Raw genomic sequence first — 26,973 nt, forward strand, 5'->3', positions numbered from 1 at the left:
TATTACTAGAAATTTTAAAGGCTGTGTTTGCTTCATATATTACATCTTTGCTAATTTCAATTGTCCTTTGTCCATGAATGTAGATCCTGTATCCTTTTGTAGTTTCACTATATCCAATGAATATTCCCTTTTCCCAGACGGCTCCAATTTGGTTCTTTTCTCTTTTGGTATGTGAATATAGACTGGACATCCAAATATTTTCGAGTGGCTTAAATCTGGTTTAATGCCTGTAAATACTTCTTCTGGGGTGGTATTTTCTAATATGGAGTGAGGGCATCGATTTTGAATGTAGACATTAGTATTGGATGCTTCAACCCAAAATGACTAATGAAGATTTTGATCATGTAACATGGTTCTGGCTGATTCAATAATAGATCTATTTTTCCTTTCAGCTATTCCATTCTGTTGAGGATTATAAGGTATGGAAAACTCCCTCTTAATCCCAACGGAAATACAAAATTTTTTAAAGATATCAGATGTGTATTCACCTCCATTGTCAGACCTTAGGGTTTTGATCTTTTGACCTGATTGGTTTTCAACTAAGGTTTTAAATTATTTAAACTTGGATAAGACCTCAGATGACTCCTTTTGTTTCAAAAAATAGATCCAGGTTCTCCTAGAGTAATCATCAATGACAATTATATAAAAAAGACATCCATTAAGAGAGGGGATTGACATAAGATCACAAAAATCTGTATGAATCAATTCAAGAATGGATTTAGATTTATGATCACTTTTGGGAAAGGAATGTTTAGTATTTTTACCTAATGCACACCCTTTACAAATACTTGAATGATTTGCTTTCAAATTAGGTAGACCTTTTACAATTTTCCCTATAAATGATAAGGCTCGAAAGCTAAGATGACCTATCTCCTATGCCAGATTTCAGAGGAGTTTGACTTATCATTACTAAGGGTTAAGTTTAAATTAGGATTTTGATTATTACAAAGCTTATAAAGACTTCCATCTCTGATTCCAATGGAAATGGCTTTCTTAATAGTTGAGTTCTTAGACCAAGATAAAACTCTATCTTCTTGAAATGCAATTCTATACCCTTGACCAGCAGGTCCGAAGATGGAGACAAGATTTCTTTTGATCCTTGGTACATATAGGACATTCTTGAGTTGGAGTGCCTTTAATAGGGTGAGAGGAATTATCTCCAATAGTTACTTCTTCTGATTCATGTTTTGAGAAGGTTTCAAACTTATCTTTAAATCTGGTGATGTGACGAGAAACTCCACTATCTATGATCCAAGTATTGTGAGTAGTGTTTAATTCACTTGAGAGAGCTACGGGGAATGCATAATTTTCTTTATCCATTTTCTCAACATATTCTTCTTTAACCTCTGCTAAAGCTGCTTGAATTTTCTGCTTTTCTGGAGATACATAATAAGAGTGACCAGGCTTATCACATTTAAAATATCTAACTTTGGACCAGTCACGTTGTTTGTGAGATTTGTGATTTTTGTTGAAATCCTTCTTATTATTCTTAAACTTTCTTTTCTTATTTGATTTGGTGTATAATGCTTGGATGTCTCCCTCTTGATTTTAACTTAGACCTTTGGAAGCTAGTCTAGACTCCTCTTAAGTGCATTCATTCTTTAGTTGATCAAATTTTGAAAGTTCGGGTCGTGAACTTAAACCTCGAATGAAGGTTTCCCATGACAGAGAGAGACCTCTAAGAGTAATCATGCTTAGTTCCTTATCATCCACTTGTTTTTTCATAGTTGCAAGTTGATCTTTTAATTTAGTAATTCTTAAGAAATATGAGGTTATGGATTCTCCACTTTTCATCTTTATATAAAGTAGATCTTGTTTCAAAGTTAATAATCTACTTGTATTATTGATTTCAAATGTATTTTGAATAGAGGAGAACATTTCAAATGCAGTTTGAAGATTAGCTATAAATGGAAGTGTATGATCCTTTATTGAGTCTATAATGATCTTCATTGCTTTATTATTATGCCTTTTCCACGTTACTTTCTTAGATTCATTTTCAGGCATGGGTAAATTTGATTCAATGTATTTTTCTAATTCCATTTCTCTTAGCACTATTAATAATCTGATTTTCCAAGATGAGAAGTTTGATGCTCCATCTAGCCTATCTTCTATTCTTACGTGATTCACCATTTTAATGCTTTGATTTTAAAACCTCTTTCTATAACTTTTGAAATTTAGATTAGAATGAATACTTTGTAAAAGTTTTCCTATCAGTAAAGCTTTGATACCATGTTAATTATTGTGGATCTTTGATAGATAAAACAATTACAAATAAATGCTTGCAGAGAATATCTTACTTGTACAATGCAGAATATCTTTGCTTTTCTATGGCAGTGATCTCAGTATTATATTTGCTTATCTTCCTCCTTCAACAACAACTGTAACACTGAAGTGCTGTATAACAAATGAAATAATGGTGATAACAGAAAGTAATGTTTATAATGTTGTTGCTGATTGCAGGTACTTGAATGCCGTGTAATTGATGCTTTCCCTGCGGCAGCATACTCACATATATACAAGGGTAAAAGACATGACTCCAAAGAGTCATGTCTCTACGTGGCCCAAGGGCCACGTAGAGACATGCCTCTTCGGAGGCATGTTAGTTAATCAATAACAAACAAACTTTATATAAGTGCTTGATAACAATAACAAGGCACGATAAAGAAATTGTCACCCGATAACAAGGCACGATAAACATAAGTGCCCGATCATTATGAAGTCTGCCGATTAATCAATAAACATGATCTCAGTACTGCTGATAATCCACAAAACATTACAAGGATGTAGGCATATGTATGTGTATACGTATATTGATATATATACATATATGTATGCTTATATCTCTGTGATTATGGAATCAGTAGTAGTTTTAGTATATCAATTTATTCATGTTTTTCTTCTTCTGACGCTAAACATTAACAAGACTAACGAATCAATTATGATCCTCATTGAAGATTCAATCAATTTAGCTTGAAATGATATGCTATCATATCTCCAAAACATCAAGGGGGCCTCAATATGCATTCGAACCTAACTCATCGAGTGTGTGATTTTTGACATAGTTTTAAGTGTGGTCGAAGTAAGTTATTGCCACATGTCGAATACCGGATTGGAATAGATATCACCAGAATGTTTTCATAACCGAACATAAGGAGGTTTCCTAATATTTTGAAAGACATGAGTTATAAGAATCAATTTTAATAACTAAAAAGAAACTCATTGGAGGAGATAAATATGTAACGAAACATCAGAAAAAGGGTTCCACTTTTCTGTAGACAGGGCGTTGCATGACAGGGGGATTCATTTTCTATTTTCTTATCTTACTGGATTGTATGTTGGAAAGGGAAAGAAATGGAAAGATAAATAGTAGTTTTTGTTGCTTGTGGTTTTTCTGAATAATGAAACTATAAATGATATTCCAAGATATGTCTATTTTTGAAATGAAATGATATCTTGAAGGATATTGAGACTGTGTGTTCTATTCTTCATTTCATGGTTATGGTGTGAATCATGGAGTATTTTAAGATCTTTATTTCCTTGTGCATAATTTTGTTCAGGAGCTGCAATTGTATCGTTATTCTGTATTCGTGGTCTCTTTTATGCTCTTAACTCATAACAAAGTAAAGGACTGCACGTCTTTACCTTGGTTGTGAGGTGTTTATGTGAATTAGGTAATAGCTATTTGCCCCCTATCCAAGAATAGTTCGGGTAGCCTTCGCTTTCAAGTTAAAAGTATTTCTTAATCTCATTCTTTGTATATCTAAATCGGGGAGCTATACCCTGTAAAATATAGAGGGCGCTTGCACAATCTAATGGCAAAGCGACCCAACTTTTGGTAGCTTTTTGTGTCTTTGTTGTTGGGCGAATAAGGGTTATTTTGGAAGTTTTGTGCAAAGACAAATCTATTTACCAACAATGCCTAAACATGAAACAACAATTCTGGAGAGATGGATACACAAGCAAACCAAAGGCTTCATCCATGTGGTTGTTATTGAAGTATTTAGACTTTTCAATTGCTAAATTGGGTTCAATATCCGTATTCATCCATGTGGTTGTTGTTGAAGTATTTAGACTTTTCAATTGCTAAATTGTGTTCAACATCCGTATTCATAATTATTTGATAGAGGCCTCTACTTTTAAGTTGAAGTAGAATCTTTGGCTTCCAACCAAAATAGTGGTATGATGTGAAAATAATTGAGCTTGTAAATTCCATTCGTTAGGCTTTAATGTTTTGTACTTACAAAATTAAATACTTTCCTTCCTAGCACCTAAGCTTTGATACCATGTAGAAATAAGCATTTGTTGCTGCACAAATCTCGTTGGAAGAAAAATAAGGATAGTTTGCAGAGAAAGAAACATAGCATGAACATAACTGTTGGTTAAAGAATCAAATCTCAAATTCTACTGATTAAAAAAAAGAATGCAAAAAATACAATATAAAACATTTGTATGGAAACAACTTTGACCTTGGGTGAATAGTGACGCGACCTTGGGTGAATAGTGACGCGATGGTACTAGAATTATTAGTGAGTGCATATTACTCTATTAGTGCATGCCACCCATGGAATATTCTTTCAAGATGAAGGCGACCGTATCTTATAAGAGGTGAGATGGATTGACTCTTCAAAATAGCTCTACCAAACCTCTTGGCCCGTGTCATGTGAATGCTTGGTCCTCTGTCGCCAATAGAATAATAGGGCCTCCAGTTGAACAGTAAAAGAGGTGAAAGAGTTTCAATAGAAACCAATCAAATGTTGCACATAAAGAAACAATGATCCCCTAAACTATGGTGAAAGTGGAAATATGCACATAACACACATGGAGCTGGAACTAAACACTAACACTTGGAGGAGTCTAGAAATGGTAAAGGGTGAATGGTTTAGTCAGATATCTTAGGATGGTCAAATTCAAGCAACCCGCTATAATAATCCGAATCTTTTGAAGGTTCCTTATCCAACTTTCTAACTACACGATATAATTTTACACCTCCACGTATCTGTTTGATAAACAACTTTTTGCATCTTTATTTTTTTGATAGGTAACTATATAGGTGATTTGGTCTAAATGGAAGAGATAATTTCCACATTGGACAGATTCCCCAAGTAGATGTATTCATAGACATTGTTGAAATGTCTTTTTAAGTTTCGTGTATTCTTTTCACAATTAATGGGATAAAATTTTATTTGAGTTTTCCAACTACATGGACGATACTACAAAGATGCTTTCATAAGCTTAATTTTGGTGGTGCCTCTTGGGGTGATCCACTATTGGCTGGTGTTGGACCCCATGTCAGATCCTTCTAGTGATAGCTGCAAAGACATGGGTTATTTTTGTCAAGTTTGATCTAAATTTTTTTGATTAGAATTGAGTAATCACAAATTATTTAAAGTAGTTGTCACTTGTTAGTACAAATAAAGTTTGCTTTTAAGAGGAGAATATTGTGAGAAATAGAAATTTAAAGTTGAACTAACTCATGGAAGACTCAATTTATCACATGAACTTTGTTATGGAGGAACATCAACTGTAGTGTAAATAGTCTTGCTAATTTCTTTATTATTTTGGAAACATAATAATAACAAGAAGGGCATCAATTCTTTTCCCCTAATTCTGCTAACGTCCTTCAATAAATAGCTGAATTATGTCCTCTTGAATCTTCGAAAATCTTGGAATTTTTTTATGTGGTCTTCCTCTTCCTGAAGGTGTCGATTCTTGACTCTATTGAATCCTTAAGCGCAAGGTTAGTGTTGAGGTCGCCTATTTGGTAGAGATTTGCTTTAGATCCACATTGTTTTCCTTCTGAGATGTAATCTATGAACATGTTGATCGGGTGGCTATGTGCTCTCCCCTCTCCCTTGTCATAACTTACCCCTATATGGAGCATTTTGAGGAGATAGCCCTCTGCTCCTTTACCCTCAACCTGGATGATGAAAATGATATGTTGATGATACCAATGTATGTTGGCCTCATGGGCTTGACAAACTTGAAGAGCCCCACAAGCACATCAACCAACATTTCCTTTATCAAGGAGCTTGAGTTTGATAACTAGTTAGCCTTCCTTGATGTTCTTCTCATCAAGAAGCCTAATCATTCCTCTAGTCATTGTGTGCTTTGTAAGACCACCCATATTGTCTTATACTTCCACTCCTCTTCCCACCATCACCCCAGCTAAAAAATTGGTATCCTTAAGACCTTGTCCTAAGAGCCCATTGAATTTGTGATGATAACATAAACCAAGAGCTTACCCATCCTTGTTAGCTTCATGATGTATGTGTAATCTCATAAGCAAATTTTGAAGGCTCTCAACAAAGCCATGCACTATTTCCATCCTTCCCTATCTCACCTCCCTTCTCCCTTGAATGACTTCCTTTTGTGGATGACATCTCTTAAACAAATGCCAAAATTCTTACTAGAAAGGGCCTTTTTGTTGCTTTCAAACCATTTTCTAGGTTAAGGAATCTCGTCCCCCCTCTCAAATACTCCAAAGACTTATTTTTAGACTTTGGAGTCTATAAGATTGTTTCTGTCACACACTTCATATAGGCGAAACAACTCGCTCTTGTGCTTGGTGTAATGGCCTAAGTTCCCATCCTTTAATTGACTTCTATTATCATACGAAAATGAGAAAATTACATGTTCATAAGCAAGGGAATTAATTGTTATAAAAGACTAACTATTTCTTGGAAATATAATAACTAATAATGACAAGAGAAATTGAAAACTACTTGCTACGAACATGATATAGAAGATCATTAACTAGTTGATGCACTTAAATATCTTTTCAATTACGCAAAGGAACGTAATGCAACAACAAAATTAATTTTACATATAATTGAATTTTAGATACACATGGAAAGGATTAAGATACACGTTAACCGCATTTGGCTATGAATGAATTCCTGATCTTTCTTGTGTAAGTTTGGGCATTGGTGGAGGGGAGTATTACAATAATAGATAATTAATTATTATTAGTTAATGATAATCTATTGTAAATATTAGAATGTTTCTAATATATTAGTTAGCTTTAGTTAGTTGTAGCTTTTTTAGCTTTCTTTCAGCTAGAATAGAATGTTTCTATTCTTTACGATCGTTTCCTAAGGAAACATCGTTCCATTCTTTTGTATATAATGACCTTTCGATTTTTGTTAATAACAAGAAAGCATTTTACCAATTACTTCGTAATATGGTATCAAAGCATGGTTAATTTTTTTTCGAAAATAAAGATTCTTATTGAAATTTTCGGATCTTTATTCTCGAAATTTAATTTTGCCTAATTTACTTGCTTAAAGAACTCCTAGGTTCGACTAGGGGTTTTTGGAGACCAATCTCTGCAAAAATCGTGCATGATATTTTTTGCAAGAAGATTCTAGATGATAACTCTTTTTTTGGCAAAACAACTAAGGTTTTTTGGGCGTCTCTGATTGCAAATCATGATCTGGGCAAATTGTGTCTGATAGCTCATTTTTTTTGCTCGCTGGGGGTCTAGTTTGACTAAAAATAGCTAGTTTTTTGTGCTCTTTATGATCGTGTCTCCTCTTCTCACGACTAGATACCAAAAATCGTGAGTTCTTTTCATGTTTTTTCAAAATTGGTTTTGCCTCATTCACGCGGTTGAGCCTGCAAGTTTGTGCTGTCTTTTTAGTTCTTCACATCTCCATAGTCGTCTTTGTTCACACGCTACTACTGTGCAAAATCGACCATTGTTTGCCTGCGAAATCCATTTTTCTACAACTTTTTTCCCTCCATAGCCGTTGACTCGTGTTTTGGTCGAAAACCCAAATTTTTGGGTTTGGATTTTTTTTTGATTAGGGATTCTTGGTGGGTTTTTTGAGAGCTCAACTGGGTTGTCCAATTTTTTTGGGTGCCTCAATTTTTGAGCCAGTGGATTTCTTTCTGGATTTTTTGAGCTCTCTTTTGAAGCACTCTCCAAATTTTCTAGGTCTTTTAGTTTTTTGCCTTGAAAAACATGCATTCTTCGATTTCACATTTTTTCATTGAAAAATGTGCCGTGGCATCTCTGACAAACATTCTGCTCGAGCACTTCTCTAACTTCAATGGTCAAAATTATGGCAATTGGAAGGAGCGGATCATAGCAATTTTTGAATATCAGAATACTGATCAAATTGTTTTGGGTGTTACGAAGCATCCGACTACTCCTGGCACTAATCATAATACTTGGGATCCGAATTATTGAGAGGCAATTATGTGTCTCAAATTATCCGTGACTGATGATCAACTCTCTCAAATTCCATTTGGCAAGACAATTGTTAAGATATGGACACATCTCAAAGGTCTTCATGAGACTTCTGACAAAAGCAAAGCTTTCTTTTTGAAGAACACTTTGTTTTCTATTATCATGGATGAGCGAACCTCACTCCAGGCACACCTAAATAGGATTCAAGAAATCCGTGATCAGTTGCTTGCCATCAGTCGCAAGATGGAGGAAGAAGATATTGTTGTTATCACTCTTCAGAGTTTACCAAAGTCCTTTGAGCGTTTTATGGAAACTCTCAACATCACGTCTTCTGGTGTTGATCTGAAGTTCATTGATCTCTGCAAACTTCTGCTTCGGCAAGATCTGTGGAAACAACAGTTTGGTAGCAGTTGCAACTCCACCTCCATAGAGCAAGCCCTTTCTGCTAAATCCTTTTAGAAGGATAAAGACAAGTTTCAGCAGTCGTTTCAGTAGAAGTCTTCTGCTCTAACATTAGATGGCTCCCGGAAGAAGAACATTCAATGCAACTATTGCCACAAATTTGGGCACATGAAGGTACGCAGCCCAAAGCAAATAGTGCAGAGCACATTGAGTTAATGGAATCTGCCTTTTACACCTTCATGGCTAAAAGACTTATAGATCATGTCAAGTCGTCTATTTGGTACATTGATTCAGGTGCCTCTCATCACTTCACCCACCACAGAGACTGGTTCATTAACTACCAACCTTATTCTGATTCTATTATTTTTGGTGGCGGAGAAGATTACATTGTTGTTGGCAAAGGCAACATTCATATTCAGTCGGCTGGGAGGTATCTCTTCTATTAGCACACACTTTGGCATCAGTGATATGGATACTTAAATGTGCATTATTTCTCACATCTTGCTTGGGATGAGCTTGTTCTTGGATCGCCAGAGATTCAAACTCAACAGCTTGGAGTTTGTGATGCATGCCAGGCTAGGAAGCAACATCACACACCTTTCACTAGTGGCGATTCATGGCGAGCTTCTCATGTACTTCAACTTGTTCATGCCAATATCTGCGGCCTTATGGCCACTCCTTCTGTTCTTGGGTCTAGGTATTTTTTGTTGTTTGTTGATGATTTCAGTACAACAATGTGGGTATATTTCTTTAAAATGAAATCAGATGCATTTCTGTATTTCAAAAGTTTAAACCTTTAGTTGAAAAAGAGTCTAGGAATCTCTTATTACTCTTAGATTAGACAATGGGGGGAATTTTGTTCTAATGATTTCTCTAGCTTCTTGTATACTCATGGCATCAAACGCCAGTTAACCACACCCCACACACCACAACAGAATAGTGTAGTTCAACGATGGAACAAATCAATCACTAAGATGGCTCGATCCATGCTCGAACACAGACATGTGGCAAAGAAGTTCTAGGCAGAAGTAGTTAACACTGCAGTTTATCTGTTGAACCAATCATCCATAGTGGCGGTCAAAGGTAGAACTCTGGAAGAGGCCCGATCAGGTTGCAAGCCTAGAATTATTCACCTGAAGGTTTTTGGTAGCCTTGCTTTTGTTTGGATCCTTGATGCATCACACACCAAGTTGGATACCAAGAGCCAGAAACTTGTGCTTGTTGGATACAATAGTCTTTACAAAGCCTATTGCTTGATCAACACTGAGACATCCTATCTCGTCTACAGTCGTGATGTAGTCTTTGATGAGCAACGAGGACCTTTCATGCCTGTTTCTCCTGTTCCTGATCCAACAAACCAGCCTGTAAAGGCTCATGATTTGGGAGTTAGGCTTCCATTAGGTCCACCTGATGGGAGGCCTCGACTAACTCCTGCAGCTCTAGTTATACTAGTGATCCCTGTACAGACACCTCCAACTTCTTTTTTATGATCACCCAAATTTGTAGATGCTTTCCTTGAGTTTGATCTAGACTCATCTGATGAGGAACTTGATAAACAAGCTTCTCCTGACACTAATATTGGTCGTTTTCCTGTCCGACTTAAGTGGTGGGCTGACACTTGCTGAATTTCATGATGATGAGCTCATTGATGGGAGAACTGCTCGGAAAAGGAGCAAACCTACAGAGTTTGTTAACTTCGCTCTCATGGCTAATATTCATAGTGTGTTTGAACCTCAAACATTTTCCAAGGCTAAGGGAATTCCAGAGTGAGAACATGCCATGACATCTGAATACTAGAGCTTGCTGAAGAATAACACCTGGGTTCTTTCTGATCTTCCACCAAGGAAGAAACCCATTGGCTGCAAATGGATTTACAAAATCAAATACAAATCTGATGGTACTTTGAATAAGTACAAAACTCGTTTAGTTGTGAAGGGTTTTTCTTAGCATCAAGGCATTGATTATGAGGAGACCTTTGCTCCTACTACAAAGATGAGCACCATCAAATTAGTCCTAGCCATGGCAACACAGTTTGGCTTGAAGGTCCATTAGATGGACGTCAAGAGTGCTTTCCTGAATGGTGATCTCCATGAAGAGGTCTACATGACCCAACCTCCTAGTTTCAAGGTTGCTAGTAAAAACCATGAGGTTCTCAGATTGGTAAAAGCTCTCTATTGAGGTACATAAAAATTGATAAGTACCTTAGTGATCAAGGCTTCAAGAGGAGTTCTTCAAACTCAAATTTGTACATCAAGACTACTGACAATGACATCATCCTCCTGGTTATTTATGTGGATGATTTGATCATCATTGGCAATTCAACATCTTTGATTCAGGTAATCAAACAAGATTTATGCTAGTCTTTTGATATGATTGCATTGTATTTGTATGTTTATGTACAAGTATCGCGCTCTTTGTTTTAGTGGAAACAAAGAGATCAACCAGTGCATTTAGGTGGCTGTTGGGGTCTTTTGATGATACCAATCTTGCACGCAATTGAAGGGCAATGGCCTAAGCCTAGAGTTTGAATTGAGGTTAAAGTTTGCGCTTAAGATTGGACGTTGAGTTGAGGTTTGGCAATAGTCTTTTGGTATATTCATCTCTCAGTGCAAATATGCCAAGGCTCTGTTAGACAAATTCCGTATGCAGGATTGTAAGCTTGCATCTACACCTATGGAGAAAGGTCTCAAGTTATCAGCCAAGTCTGATTCTCCTCTCGTTGATGATACTACATACAGGCAACTAGTAGGCAACCTCATCTATCTCTCTGTTACTAGGCTTGACATCATTTTGGCAATCAACTACATCTCATGCTTTATAGCAGCTCCCAAGGCTGATCATTGGATGGCCGCAAAGCGTGTGCTTCGTTATGTGAAGGGCACTTCTGAGTATGGACTTCTTTACTCTCAAAGTTCTAATCCTAGACTTAGTGGGTTCATAGATTTAGATTGGGTAGGCTCTATTGACAACAAAAAGTCAACTTTTGGATGTGTTCAATTTGGGATCCGATGAAGTAACATGGACTAGTAAGAAGCAACAGGGAGTTTCTCTCTCTTCTATAGAGGTCGAATACAGAGGGATTGTTAAGGCAGACTATGAAGTTGTTTGGCTTCATCGGATGCCTGGGTTGGCTTTGTCGAATGCTTGGGGATATGCAAATGTCACCAATAGGATTGACTACTTTGTTTGTTGATAACGAAGACGTTATTGAGTTAGCCTGAAATCCAGTCTTCAATGAACGAACCAAGCATGTGGATGTTCATTGTTACTAAATACGACAACTGGTTGAAGATGAGACAATAGATTTGTAATATGTTCCTACCACAAATTAGTTTGCAGACATTCTCACCAAGCCTCTTGGTCCTGATAAGTTTGTCAAATTCAAAGGACAACTTGGTGTTGTAGATAGATTACCCATTAAGGGAGGGTATTACGATAATAGATAATCGACTATTATTAGTTAATGGTAATCTATTGTAAATATTAGAATGTTTCTAATATTTTAGTTAGATTTAGTTAGCTGTCGCTTTTTTAGCTTTCTTTTAGCTAGAATAGAATGTTTCTATTCTTTACGATCGTTTCCTAAAGAAACATCATTGCATTCTTTTGTATATAATGACCTCGCGGTCTCTGTTAATACCAAGCAAGTATTTTAACAATTATTTCGTAATAAGGAGAAGCATTGACAACGGCTTAACCACCCAACCAAAGACCTAGTGTATCCCCTCACTCTCAACCGAGAATGACACTGCCTTGCTTGGGAGAGAGCTCGGGAACACCATCATGTCTTGCCACCCTAAGCATCTTGGTGTTAAGAGTGTCAACCACTTAGTTGGCTAGACCCTAGATACCGTCCTAGTAGTCTATCTATTCGATCGATGGCTATTTTGACCTCTAGTGACCACAACAACATCAATTGCCACTAATTTTACCCTTGCCAGGATTTACATGGACACTGCATGCCCAATCACCCACTGCTCGACTTGACAAACAAGACCTTCCTCAATGAACCACCACGAGTTGAGTAAGTTATAGTTTTCTAGACTTAGATTTACTTTTTTCCTTTATATTATCACTGGCCTGATTCTCAATTTTGAAGGACATTTCCACATGGTCGATAGTTCCATGATTTACACCTTTCATCTTTGCCTTACTCAGCTGTCCTTGACGATCGTTGGTGTACCCAACCAGCATTCTGTTGAATTTCATTACTAGATTTAATTTAATTATTTATATAAATATTCTTGCAAAATATATTCTTTATATTATATAAAGAATCTTTGAGACAGTTAAATAATCAATGTTATTGCCGCCACCTTTCACATAGAAGATTTAATCATTTTTGACATTGAGTACATACATTTGGAATCGGTATGGTCACAAATTTATACATAAACGAAAGGTGGCAAGGATAAGAGGATGTAACTCTATCTACATGACACATTGATCAAGGTCTAGGCGGGAAACAAATACATTTAAGTCAATGCGGGACAAATTACTTGTCATGCACAAATGGTATGTAATACATGGAAGGATGGGACACCCGATCACATATGTGAGAAGTGACTTAATGCATGTGAAGATTAAGATGACGGATGCATACTCCAATCACCTTTATAGACCAGTACATAATGTGCATTATGCCTGATTCAATGCCATTAGCATTCGATGGACAAGGTAACAGAATGAAGGTGAATATGTGATTTATAATTATGATTGAATATATATATATATATAGACACACACACACACACACACACATTTGAACATTATATATATTAAATATATATGAGAACATCATAGTTATAAACATTATAAGATATATTATTAATACATTATAGAACATCTATAGATATAGGATATTATGGGATTATATATTAATCCACACGATTATATATATAAATATATATAATCAAAGAGTTTAATCTTTAAGATTACATCTCATATTCTATCCGACAAAAGCCATAAAACATTAACACTCCCTCTTAGCTAGGGAGGATAAACATACAATCATATATCACTTTAATATAAGAATATTGTTCATCAAAAGATATTCAACATTTTGATATCACAATTGATATCACGAGTATTGGCCTCCCAGAATATCGACATCCGATATTCACCAAGTACTAAATTAAGGTGTGATATCACATTTGACATCATGAGTAATGGTCTCCTAGAATATCAAAGATATTCACCAAATACTCTGAATAATGGCCTCCCAGAATGTTGAGATGCAAGACATTCACCATTTACTCAATTTGTTTGATCTCATAATACAAGTTATTGTAAGATCGTCACCTTACAATAACTTCTCCAAATACAAGTGACATCGTTTGAGAGTTGTCACTTCCTCATGAGGTACACAGGGGTAGGCCCATCATTTTTATATATCAAGATGTTTTCAACTCCCTCTAAATATCAATCATCAGAGCTCCTTATAAACTCCCTCTTCCTATAATAATATTCTCAAAACAGAAAGGTCATGGCACATAGCAATAATGATTAAAAGTAAATACACATAGATAGCATAGTACAATAATTTGATATTCTAAGACTCCATCTTAAAAATTTTAACAAGCTTATGTTACACTTCAATGAATATATGAAGAGAACTCCCTCTTAATCCATTACTTATACATGTTAACGATATTCGAAGTTTCTTTAGAATGGACGTTTCTCTAGATTTGTATCAAAATCACTGACTTTTGGCAAAAGCTGCTTAATGTTTCAGTCTATCAGGGCATTTGAATGCTGAGTGACCATAGTTGTCACATCTAAAGTATTACATTTTTGAGTAATCGACATGTCTTCTTTTCCTTTTGAATTTAGTTTTCTTGTTTTTATCAACTTGGGCTGTGAGAGCCTAAATATCACCTCCAATAGCAATATCACCTTGAGATATTAACATGCCCTCCTCCTGTATGCAGTCATCCTTTGGTTGACCAAGTTTAGGAAGCTTTGATTGAGCAAATACCCCTTGTCTGAAATATTTCCACGATGATGGCAGACCCTTGAGAGCTATCATTGTTAATTCTTTTTCATCATAAATCTAGCCAATTTTGGAGAGTTGGTGTCTTAGTTCTGTTATCATCATGAAATATGAGGCAACAAATTCTCCTGTTTTCATTTTAATGTTGGAGAGATTATCTTTTAAGGTTATAATTCATTTCTTCAAGTGTTTTAAGCATTTCGTGTGTTGTGTCTAATTTAGAGATAATAGGGAGTAGATGATCCCTAACACCATCCACAATTAATTTCATGGCTTTAGTGTTATCTTTTTCCCATTTAATCAATTCGTCATTCCCTTTTGGTTGATCAGATTTTTCAATGAATTGCTTGAGGTCATTATCTTTTAAGGTTAACTTCATTCGTAATTTCCATGCAGCATAATTTGAATCACCGTCAAGTCTATCCTCCACTTTTATACCACTCACCATTTTGAAGGAAACAAAACTGTGAATATTTTAGGGCACTTGAATAAAATAAATCTAATTGGGATCGTCTCTTAAACCTTCTTTGATACCATGTTGAATTTCACGACTAGATTTAAATTAATTATTTATATAAATATTCTTGCAAAATATATTCTTTATATTATATAAAGAACCTTTGAGACAGTTAAATAATCAATGTTATTGCTGCCACCTTTCACATAGAAGATCTAGTCTTTTCTAAGATCGAGTACATACTTTTGGAATCAGTATGGTCACAAATTTATACAGTATGGTCACAAATAATAGATTACTTCCCATGTTTTATTATAATGATATCTATTTTATTTACATATATTTGTATGTGTTATATATACGTACTTATATGTAATATTCCAAGCATATGTATTTTTATGCATATGTTGTAGTATACATATACATCATATTTGAATATACACATATATACATATACATGTATGTAACATGTACATATGTATGCAAGTACCATGGATACCATTATACTAGAACATGTTTGACATTACAAAAAGGATTTGAGATGGACTCATTTTCCCAAGGTAACATTTGTTTTAAATTTGCTTTATAGCACTAGTGAATATTTATATATCTTGTTAAGCTTGTTGACCTAGTTACTTCATGGTGGTCACTTGACCTATGTCTAATTTGTCCTAGCTCGGATTCCTTGACCATGGTGGCAGGATGGTGCTTTCGTACATAGTTCCCTCTTTGCCAATGCTTCCCCTCATCACCGTGCTACCTGCAAGAAGAATTAACATGGTGAAAAGCATGCTTCCGCATCGATCAACTGAAATTAGTCATCATAACTAATAACCAAATTAACTGTAATAGCAGGTAGTTTAACTAACATCTTCCTCTTCACATGAAATATAATGATCAACAAATATTTTGATTCATACGAACTTCAAAATTGAGTAACCGATTTAAGTAACTACTTGAAATATCAATGGTTAAATGAATTTTTCAAAATCAACAAAATAGGGGATGTAACACTTGGTGTCTTGGCTTGTGAAATGTTTGTTAAAACTGCAAATATTTCATACTCAATTCTTATAAAGTAACTTTGATTAACTCTTTTGAGGTTGTTAACTCGTGTGGATAAATGTGATGGCCAATGTTCCTGACTCGCTTGCTCTTTCAAGTCCCCTCCATCTTTTGGAAAATTCCCTCATGGTCTTGACTTGAATTGTTCACAACCTCATGAACTTGATCTTCTTCTTCAAATTTATCTTTGGCAACTTGATTTGAATCCATCATCTCATTTGCATTCCTTGAGCTTGAGGCATCTTATCCACTTGCTGGAAATCTCGAGGCTCATCTTGCGATTCTGAAGCATCTCCAGCTTCCCAATGAGCAATCCATTCTACAAAACAAAAGCAAAAATGTTAATCTCTCAAATTGATGAAAAAGAAGAATTTTGAAAGCTACCATAAAATAATAAAACTGCATCATCATCAAATCAAAGACGCAGAATAGATTTAATCACAGATTCCTTAAGTTTAAACAAAATTTATCCAACTTCTTGCAAACTATGAAACCAATTTTTGTTAAAAATTCTGGAAAATAAACGAGTTTTCAGCAAACAACTTGCCTAGATTTCACTACTCTTATTACTCATCTCTGATTTTTGAAGATGAATCTGCCTGTAGGTGTTTGAATTAGCAGCCCTTCAAGAGAACTCAATCCCCTCTATGAGATTTGGATGGCCTCAAGACATGAGGAAAAAATGGTGCCAGATAAGAGCAGTTTGCTGCCTAAAATCTGCTATTGACAAAATCAATGCCAAATTAGAGATCAAAATCACTGCTCATTGGATGTGTAATTCCCTGCCAGGCTGAAGAATTTTCTGCTAAAAGGCAGAGCTAATTTTGATTTTTTTGCCATTTGAATGAAGCCTTGAGATGCTTTCATATGGATGATTTTGGGGGGCTAAAAGGCATATCCCCCCAAAAGGACTGACTTAGAGAAATGCATTCATTAAATAAATGACTTTAAGCCACAAGGAAGACTCTGCAATTTTTTGGTTTTGAATTTGAAATTGCCCAACCTGGGGTGGAATTTAGAGGTCATGGATGATAAATATATTGGGAGGAATCCCGGAGAGCTAAGAATTCCGCTAAGATTACTTTGACATTGTTCCCTTAGCTTTTTAAAACTCAAAACACCTAGCCTCTGTAGGCTCAACCTGCCTCTACACCTACCGACTTTGGGGAAGGAAAGATGGGGTTTTGAAGAAGCGAAGATTTCAAAGTGCAAGGATTATTGTGGCAGAAATCCTGTAGTTTGAGGATTTCTGCCAATAAGGATTTTGCTATGTTGATCCATTGTGACTCAGAAAATCATTCTTTTGATATCGCTTTTTCCTTCTTTTACTCTTTGCAGCTTTCAAATATTGCATGAGAGCGAATTTGCATTATATGCAGGGGTTGGAAATTTGGAGATTAGAGGACTGTATAGGCGAAAATTCTCTAATTAATGGATTCCCACCACCTATTAGTTGCTGGTTTTGGTTGAAATTCCCCTCTTGCCCCTAGAAGTTTCATCACATAAACCTTAGGAGTTTCATCATTTTCACATCCAGATCATTAGTTCTTCAATCCCTACTACCGGGGTCCTTAATCTCATCAAAGAAGCCTCTTGCCTTTGGGCGGAGATTTGAAAGTTACAGGTTTACCTTGGGTGGAAATCCTAGATCTAGAATATTTCCATCAACTTTGATAAATGCAGTTTAGATCAAGATAGATCAAGTATCATTTTCAAAGCCATGTGAGCAAGTTAGACTAAGATCTTCCCCCCTTTGCAGAGGCTGATTTTTCAAAATCAGAGGTTCTTCAAGAGCAGAATTCCACTAATTAGAGAAATTCCGACCCAATCTTGCAGTTTAACTTGTTTTGAAACCGTCACCAATTCTATCTCTTCATCAACTTGCCCCCTAGAACATGTCAATATACAATGAGATTCAAAACTATAGGAAGGCAGAGTTTTTAGAAATGAGGATTCCATGGTGCAAATCCCCTAATTAGAGGATTTCTGACCAGAATACTGACATGCACAAAATCTGTTCCACTCTCAGAGATAGCCAATTTTGGCATCCTACCATTTGTTTGAAATCTGATTGTCACCCCTTAACTCAAACTTTGGCACTTAGACAATGTTGCCCTCACATGAACTTGGCTGTTCCTCGCTCAAACTCCAAGATTAGATCAATCTCAAACTCATCCTCAGATTAGGTTCTGCTATAATTCCTTGCTTACCAAAACAACCTGCCAGAATAACTACCAAATCCCCAAACCATAGGAGCTAAAAGGCAAAAGAGGGGTCCCCATTTGCAATGTGGCCATGTTGTGAAAACATCACAAGTCCCTCTTGGATTACTAGCATACATCAAGCCAAATGAGCTCATATTTAACATAAAGTTGCATGTTTGGAGTAAAAACGTATGAGTCACTTCTATGATCTTTGCAATCTTGACACTTCACTTAGTGTTGGTGTGGTCATAAAAACACCGGTCTACAAAATTAGCACTAGGAGGCTGAACATCAGATCGTTCATTTCACAATCAGCGTTTACCAAAATCAGAACCATCAAGTGAAGAAATTTAGTTGACTGGAACTAATATGAGCTTTCAAGTGTTGTATCAGAGACATATTATATCTCTCATATATCAAAAAATCCAAAAAAAAGTGAAGAAGTGAAAAATCCAAAATAAAAAATTCAGAAAACATAAATCCAAAAATAAAGATTTCCGGATGAATGAGTGGTCGTTTCATATTTTTTTTCTGCCAAGACAATCTCCTTGCGGATATTGTTCAGATTTAGGAGCATTTGATTGCAGAGTTGCACCCCAGGAATTTGTCTCAGTTTGCCATACTAGGGAGGTGTTGGATTCATGAGACTTCCAAGCATGAGTAGATGAATTGCTTAATCTTCTTCTCAAGGATAAAGTTAATGTCACAAGGGAAAATCTTTTGAGATGTTCCAAATCCGGAATTGAGCACAAGACCTGATGAAAATTGCAACGGAAATGATCCTTTCTCAAGATTGGAGTTGAGGATTTAAAGTTAGATTGAGATTGGTAGTATTGGACTCAAAGGCATGTTGCTTACTTGCCGATGTTGGATTCACAGTACACCTCACTTAGAATTCACTTGTCCAACATGTGAAGAGGCCATCAACCAAGCAAGATGTCGGTTCGGATTATCAAAATTATCAAGTGCGTGCATCTAGAATGAGCGTCATAGTCTTGCATCAAAAGAACGAAGCATTGCAATGTCCTTGGGTTGTGAAGGAAGAAAGCTAGAAGAAGATAGTACAATTGAATCATGCATTCAAGTGGATGAAGATTGTTCCTACATCATTGCTGAAGAAGTTGTTGGAGTGAAGATCAAAAAAGCCACAAAAAACCTTCAAGAAATGACAAGTTATGTTCAACACTTGGAAGCAACAATGCATGGGGATCAAATCGTTGTTGTAAGTGAAGAAAGACAACTGCAAGACAGAAAAACCATTTTAATACCTCTCATGAAAGAGAATCTTTTTATCAACGTTTGATCTTGTAGTAGGAGAATCCAGAAGGAGAAATACTTGATAAAGAAGTGCTCAAGCCAAACGAGCCCATATCCAACATAAAGTTGCATGTTCGCAGTAGGAAACTTTGGAGTCACCTGTATGATCTTTACAGTCTTAGCATACGAGAGGTCTTTGCTCAAGAGAGGATAGAGTGTCCTTTGGCACTTTATTTTGTGTTTTAGTCATAAAACAGCCATGAAAAGATCCCAATAGAGGACATTACATTCTAGTACATTATTGAGCTTGAAATAGGTGCAAGGCCATGGTAATCACTTCTTGTTGTGAGCCTAGGATCATTTTGGAAGAAATCAAATAGACAATAAAGGATCAGTTGGATGTGGGTCACATCAAGTTGAATTGTAAACCATTTGTCTGTATAGTACTAGTGAAGAAAAAGGACCATGACATGCAAATGTGTTGACTATTGAGCATTAAACAAGAAAACAATCTGCAATAGACATCCTATCCTTGGGATCAATGAACTGATAATGAGCCGAATAGTGCTGTTTACTTCGCAAAGATTGATTTGGGCCTAGGATAGCATCAAATTAGGAGGGATGAAGATGATTATAAGATTGCTTCTAGGTGTAACTGTGGACACTTTTAGTTCTAACTTCTAGTCACTCCTCAACATGGTATTTAGAAATTACTTAATAAGGTTTGCCTCAGCATTTTAATTTCATAATTAATTCATCTCCAAGTAATCTAATAAAATAATTCCAATTTTTTCTTAAATATGTTCAAATAGATTTTCTTTTATCTAGAAAGGTTTATGAAATTAATTCTTAGAAATAGCTCTGTGAGGCTAACTCTTCAGTTTGTAAAATTCATCTTCGAAAGCAAAGTTTACTGTTTTATATCAATAGTCAAAATAAAACATTTAAAATAATGGAACAAATTTCTAAATATATCCTCAATAGTCTTTAATAAAATGTCTAAATAGTTAACCTATTATATATCTTTAGAAGATAAATTTGTTAATTTAGTTTTCACAAATAAATTAGTAATCCAAATAATGCAAATCTCCCCAATAAGTCAATAACCAGATAATTTATTCTCTTCTGTAATCATTAACTCAAAATGATATCCCTAAACCAATGATGTTAAGAACTAACCTCAGTATACTGATTCACTTGGATTTAATTTATACTACATATGGAATTAAGTTATGAACAATAATCTACCACATTCTGGTATAGTGGTAACCATATGAAAAGATTGTCAAGGTTGGGAGTAAAGTTGATTAATTAGAGAACTATGCACGGCTGGATGATTCCTACGAAAAAATATATTTAATTTAACATTTTCAAGCTTGCCGCTTTAGTGTTACCTATTGGACACTACATTTTGGTTATTTAATGATTAATCTATCAAAACTCTTATTCTTTAGGAATTGGAATTTTACAAAGAAATTACATTTCGTATTCCAATTCAGATAGTACAACTATAAACTGTAATAGACAAATGCACAAAAAACCAAATGATAAACAGTGGGCGATCTGCAGAGCAACGTAACTATAATACAAGGATTAGCTTGTTCATTGGTTGTTTAAATGATTTTCCTACCAGATTGTTATTGTGCCACTGATGGAAGAACAGTACATTTTTTCGTTTCCTCGAATATGTTCTGTATACTGTAGGACAACAATAATGTTAAAAAGAAACTTATTGGTGCATTGAGTACTTTCTATTTCTTGCATAACCTGTTTGAGGAGCCCAGTTCTCGTTAATCAAAATCACGTACAAGTTAGGATTCCCTTAAGGGCTCCTTTCTTTCCTTATTGACTATGACAATAATAGTTTGTTACACAATTGTTTGAAGAATATGATCTGAAATAATTCATTCATTTGAATTATGGTACATTATCACATTAAATTTCAAATAATTGGGTAAAGAATCTTATTTTCATTGGAAAAATATAGCTAAAGTTTATTGATGTTTTGATGTTGCAATGGATGCATGATACACGTGTCAATCATGATATATTTTCTGTTGGTGCTTTCCAGAAACTTGCTATCTGGCTCTTAAGTAAGGAAATTGTGTCACTGAAGCTGAAGCGCATTAACCAAGCAAAGATTGCAAAATGTACAGAGTCCATGTGGAAGTTGACGTACTACGCCGCAGGACAATTTTATATTTTCAGTATTTTATATGAAGAGCCTTGGTTTGGTGATAGAAAGGAACTTTTCAAGGGATGGCCGTATCAACCTCTCAAGTATGCATGATCTCTTTTTTCTAGATTTGCATCCCCATTCATAGGATGCTTATACTGAATGTTCTGTTGTTTATCATATATTTCTAATATCATCCCAAGAAAGCCAATTTTAAATAGGTCTACGAATTTGACAATATTTTATTAAATCCATATTATCTTTTTGAGGTGTAACTATTGTTATTGTCCTATCCTATTCAAGAACTGCATAACTATTTGCTCCCAAATTTTTGTTATTTGAATATTTGGAGTTTTAATGGTTCCATTCAGCCTTCTCATGAGGATCAACCTCGACAACTTATCAAGATGGATGTTCATCTTTCATTCAGTTCTCCTAATGGGAGGGATCAAGTTGACATTGTACCACTAGGTCTTCTGCAGGATATTCTGGCTCCACATCTAGTGATTCCAGGTCCTATTATTCCTTCTAAAACAAATGTTGGTTCTTCTGCTCTTCAATATAAGTGGTGGGCAAAGACTATCTGTAATCTTCGTGATGATGAGTTAGTTGAGGGTAGACCCTCTCGAAATAAGAGCAAGCAGCATAACATAGTCAATTTTGCTCTTATGGCCAATATTCACAGTATATTGCCTCATTTCTTCCACTTTCACACTTTGGGATTGTGCCTTGTCACCTCACTACAGCCTATTGAATTCTTCTACCCCCAATTTGCTTTTCTATATATTGGATACGGTCCCACTCGATTTACATCCAATAGGAGAATAAACAAGATTGAACACCTTTCAATAGGTGTATGTGTTTATTAAAAAATGATTCATTAAAAGGTAAAGTTGATGGAAGAATGATGAAACAATAGGTCAATAATGAATTAAAATATAAAGAGATTTGAAATCACAAAGCTTTAAGGAACGGAAAGGTTAGCCCAACATAAAATGAGAATACCTTCTAATGTCCTCAACTAGAATTTTTCATGATTTTCTCAAATTCTTAGCTAGGGTTTTGATTGCATGTGGAAATTTAATTTAATTTGTCTTTGTAATGTCCCTTATGAGGGGGCTACTGATTTCCAATCATTAACATACATCACTATTCATTTATATTGGATTAAACTAAGAAGCAATAATGGATTCATAATACATTTGACAATCAATCATCGACCCTAAGGAGTATGGAGATTTAATTGTCATGTGGCACTTGGACACCGATCTACAAGCATGCTCCCTCAAGGCTTTAGGACCCCATCCATATCCCATCTTGGGATTCACCTATCTTGTGAGGATTTGCTCTCCCTCTCCCTATTCAACACCAACATATCCTCTTAAAGGGCAACAGCGAGTGGTTAGATTAGGCTATGATTATCCTTATATATCCTGTATTCTGGAATACACACATACACAACAGTATCAATATGTAATATTATACTTCCTAGATGAGAGACCAATCTGAGAAAGCTAGATCATTATGCATTATATCAATGTATAAGTCTTTTCTTTGCCTTATAGCTGTCTGATCTGCTGCTTATATTTAGATATCTTTCTGATTGATTAAGCACCTTATTTTCTCTTCTTAAAAATTGATCCATATGGATTAAAAGAAGAGATATGTTTTTCCAATTCCATTCCATATTTATCCTTTTCCCCCTTTATATCTTTTGTGAGGAAGGGTCACATCTCTTCACCATGTCTGCCCTTTTCAATGGTCACATCCTTTAACAATTACCACTGTTCAAAGGGTTGCGGTCACATCTCTTCACCATGTCTGCCCTTTTCAATGGTCACATCCTTTAACAATTACCACTGTTCAAAGGGTTGCAACCCTCCATCATTGCTGTCCCTTTGCAAGTTACGTCCGTCTTCTCCCATTAATCCTCCCTCAACTCCTATGCTTCCTGAGCAGATCAGAACTGTCTTATATTTCAGAGAAGAACTTTACTATGATTACCTTCCTTATGATGATACCTTCTTCCATTCCTTCAACAAATTACTTTCCCTCCTATTTTTGTCTTCATGATGGGAGAGTCACAACCTTTCACTATTAGAACCTTTCAAGAGAGTCACAATCCTTCATCCTTTATGCCCTTTGAAAGAGAAACAACCTTTCATAACTACCGCCTTTTGAAAGAGTCACAACCCTTCATCAATTCTTCCCATTCCTATCTTCTTCCATTGCTCCTTCCTTAATTCTCATGCTCCCTGTTTTCTTCTTTTCTCCTTGTCCCCATTCCAAATGAAATTATCTTCTCCCTTTTATATCTCATGTTTGAAGGAGTGTCATCTTTTCATTTCATGCCTTTTGACCATTGATTAAACGTAATTAATTTTTTTTAAACAAAAGGCAGTGCCTATATATATATATATATAACTCTTGTAATAAAGAGTTCTTTACAATAAAGTGAAAATGGCACGAGGAGCCATAGCTTATAACGAAGTGCTGAAATTGGAGATAGCATAGACCTGATTGAACATACTCGACTAAGTATTTGATATTCCTATTAAAATAGATGACTACATAAGATCTCATAGTGTTATATACCAAAATAAGAGCATGCCATAAGGAGACAACCTAATCACAAACCTGTTGATGCATGTTCTGTGACCCACCAAACAGTGGAACAAAATACCGAAATATCTTATCCTCTCTTGAATAAAGTCTCGTGTACGCTAAGATTGCTAGAAGATCATAAGATCACTTCAAGGTTCCTTTAATGTCAAGTCTTGACTATGGATATTTTGGTGGTTGATGTGATTTGCCGATGATCACAAGGGGCCTTATGTGTATTTACTCAGATTCATTTCAAGCCATATTGGATGTAGGAGTTATCTAAAGGTTTTGCAATAAAGTACTTTTGGGTTTTCATGAAATATGCGGAAATGAAATGGGATAGGGTTTAATGATGACAACAAATAATACTTTGGTGGACAAATTCCTCAAATTACCGAGCTCTACTTCGCCAAGTTATAATACAACTACACGTGAACTGGTGCAATCTTCAAGGGTTATGTGAAAAGATTTTCAAACCATCACATACACCATCATAAAGAACAATGTATATGAATGATCGAAGTTAAACATATGCATGAAATGGGTTTAGGCTAACTTTGCACAAGGATTTAGAATCCACTAACACTTCAAAAGTATGAACCAAGGGAATCCATCAATACACCATCATATTCTCCATTCTAATCACAACACTTAACTAAACTAAACATAATCTAAATGAGGGAATTTAAGAGAACAAGCAAGCACTAAGACACATCAAGTATTCACCAAGCTTCAATGAAAACTCTATTATCTCAGTAGCTCATAGCAACAATCTCAGAAAATCGTTCTTTACAAATGAGAAGTGAGGCCTATATATAGGTCCTCGATTACAATGGGTGACCCGGATGATCACAATAACCGATGGCCAAGATTGTGCCTCATCAGCCCTAATTAGGGTTAGGGCAAAGAAAATGAATTTACATTAATGCAATAAGGAATCCACTACTATAGTGGGTAATAAATGCCCACTATGCATGCTCATTTAGGGAGTGAGTGGGGTGCAATAAATGACTACTAAGAACACGAACTATGCATCTATCCTTGATGCTTGGAATTGATCAAACATTGTCTCCAACTCTTTTGTACTGATGCTTGGTGTTGATTCTTGCTTGAATTCTTGAATTGCAGTTGCTGTCTTTGCTTTTCCCAAGCTTTCCTCCCAATCTGGTAGCAAGTTCTGAGTGGTGTACATTGTATTCAAGAAGATGGAGAAGTTCTCAAAATCATCTCTTTCATAGATATTCAATCGAAAGAATTTCTCTAACTTGACTTTCAAATTATCAATTGTCATTTCATCTTCCACCAATCTTTGTGACAACAAGGATGCAACTGTATTGGATACCCCTTGTTTGATGTTGTCAACCACCTTTTTCCATCAAGCGGATTCCTTGGTGAAGCTCTCAAACATTTCCTTAGCTGTGATCACTGCACTGTACCATCGAAGAAAATCATAGATATCTCCCTCGTTGATAAATTGACCGTCAATCAATGCTTGCTTTGTGGTCTCCATCTGATTTTGAATATCGAAAATCATTTCATCTTGGTAAATATGTTCATCCTTCCATGATTCCTCCATGCACTGAATCCTAGAGAGTATAGCTAATGCCCTAGTATGTATTTGCACCAATTCATTCGCATGCTTGAATGCTTCCACCTGAATTCATTGAACCCAAACCTTCACACCTTGAGTAGTCCACTGGATCTTATTAATATCATCAACTGCTTTAGCTGAAACACTTGTCGGAGGGACAAATGATGGATCCTCCCCTCTTACTGGATGAGGCAAGTTGTTGTACTGACACAAGATTTTGATTTCTCCTTTCTATTTTTGGTCTAACTTCAAAGCCTTCATAGAGTCATCAAATTCTTCTAAGATTTTCTCTCGAGAGGCACGACCAAGATTGATTTCCGTGACATGGTACTCATCTCGAGCAATCTAATTTTCACCCTTGTCAACTGTAGGAGTTGCAATCTGCAAAATTCTGGACCCCGATTCTCCTCTAACAACCTTAGCGAGTCTTTTTTCTTTCTTTGCTCTTCTGATCGGTTCACTCGGTCCAAAATTTACTGTAGTTCAATTGTTGGATCATCCTCCTTTTGTTGTCTTTTTTGAATTTGATGCTTCAACCATTTTGGAATAGGTATACTCTAGTCCCTTGGGATCACCAATTGTTCTTTCCTTTGGATTGCTAGAATGTCGATCTCCTCTTCACCTCCTGGACTATTCATTGTCTCTTCAGGAGCTGCAACTTCAACATTTGGAAACTGTATCGTTGCTATAGGAGCTTCTCCCTCTTCTGGACTAGCCTCATCCTCCATCATTTCTCGCTCTATGATTGTAGTGATACTCTACTCTACAGCTATATCTTGATCTCTCCCTCTCCCTTGCACGGATTTTCCATAGGCATTTATACTTAGTCTATCATGTACTGGCCTATCCAAATTCTCTTCTTGTTCAAATCTCCTTATGCTTGTCTCTACTGCTTGCCTTTCAAATGTTTCTACCTCTTGAATATTGGGAGCGCGACTCGGAGCAGAGTGAGCATTTCCATGTTTCTACTTCTTTTGTTGAGGCTCTTGGATGACTTTCTCACTCCCAGGATGCTTTTCTCGAGATATCTCTTT

At 35.8% G+C, this 26,973-nt stretch overlaps 1 protein-coding gene across 2 annotated transcripts in view; it reads left to right on the forward strand.

Moving 5' to 3' along the window:
• Positions 1-26,973, forward strand: part of LOH2 (LAG1 homolog 2) — a 72,325-nt gene that overhangs the window by 20,238 nt on the left and 25,114 nt on the right. For both annotated transcript variants that reach the window (XM_089818859.1, XM_089818858.1), the window contains one exon: positions 21,640-21,848. In XM_089818859.1, the coding sequence (XP_089674985.1) occupies positions 21,640-21,848 (209 nt within the window). The remainder of the gene's footprint in view (positions 1-21,639; positions 21,849-26,973) is intronic.

This window comes from Cupressus sempervirens, chromosome 3, assembly GCF_028749045.1.
Source record: "Cupressus sempervirens isolate cs-2001-9-10 chromosome 3, ASM2874904v1, whole genome shotgun sequence".
Taxonomy (NCBI): domain Eukaryota; kingdom Viridiplantae; phylum Streptophyta; class Pinopsida; order Cupressales; family Cupressaceae; genus Cupressus; species Cupressus sempervirens.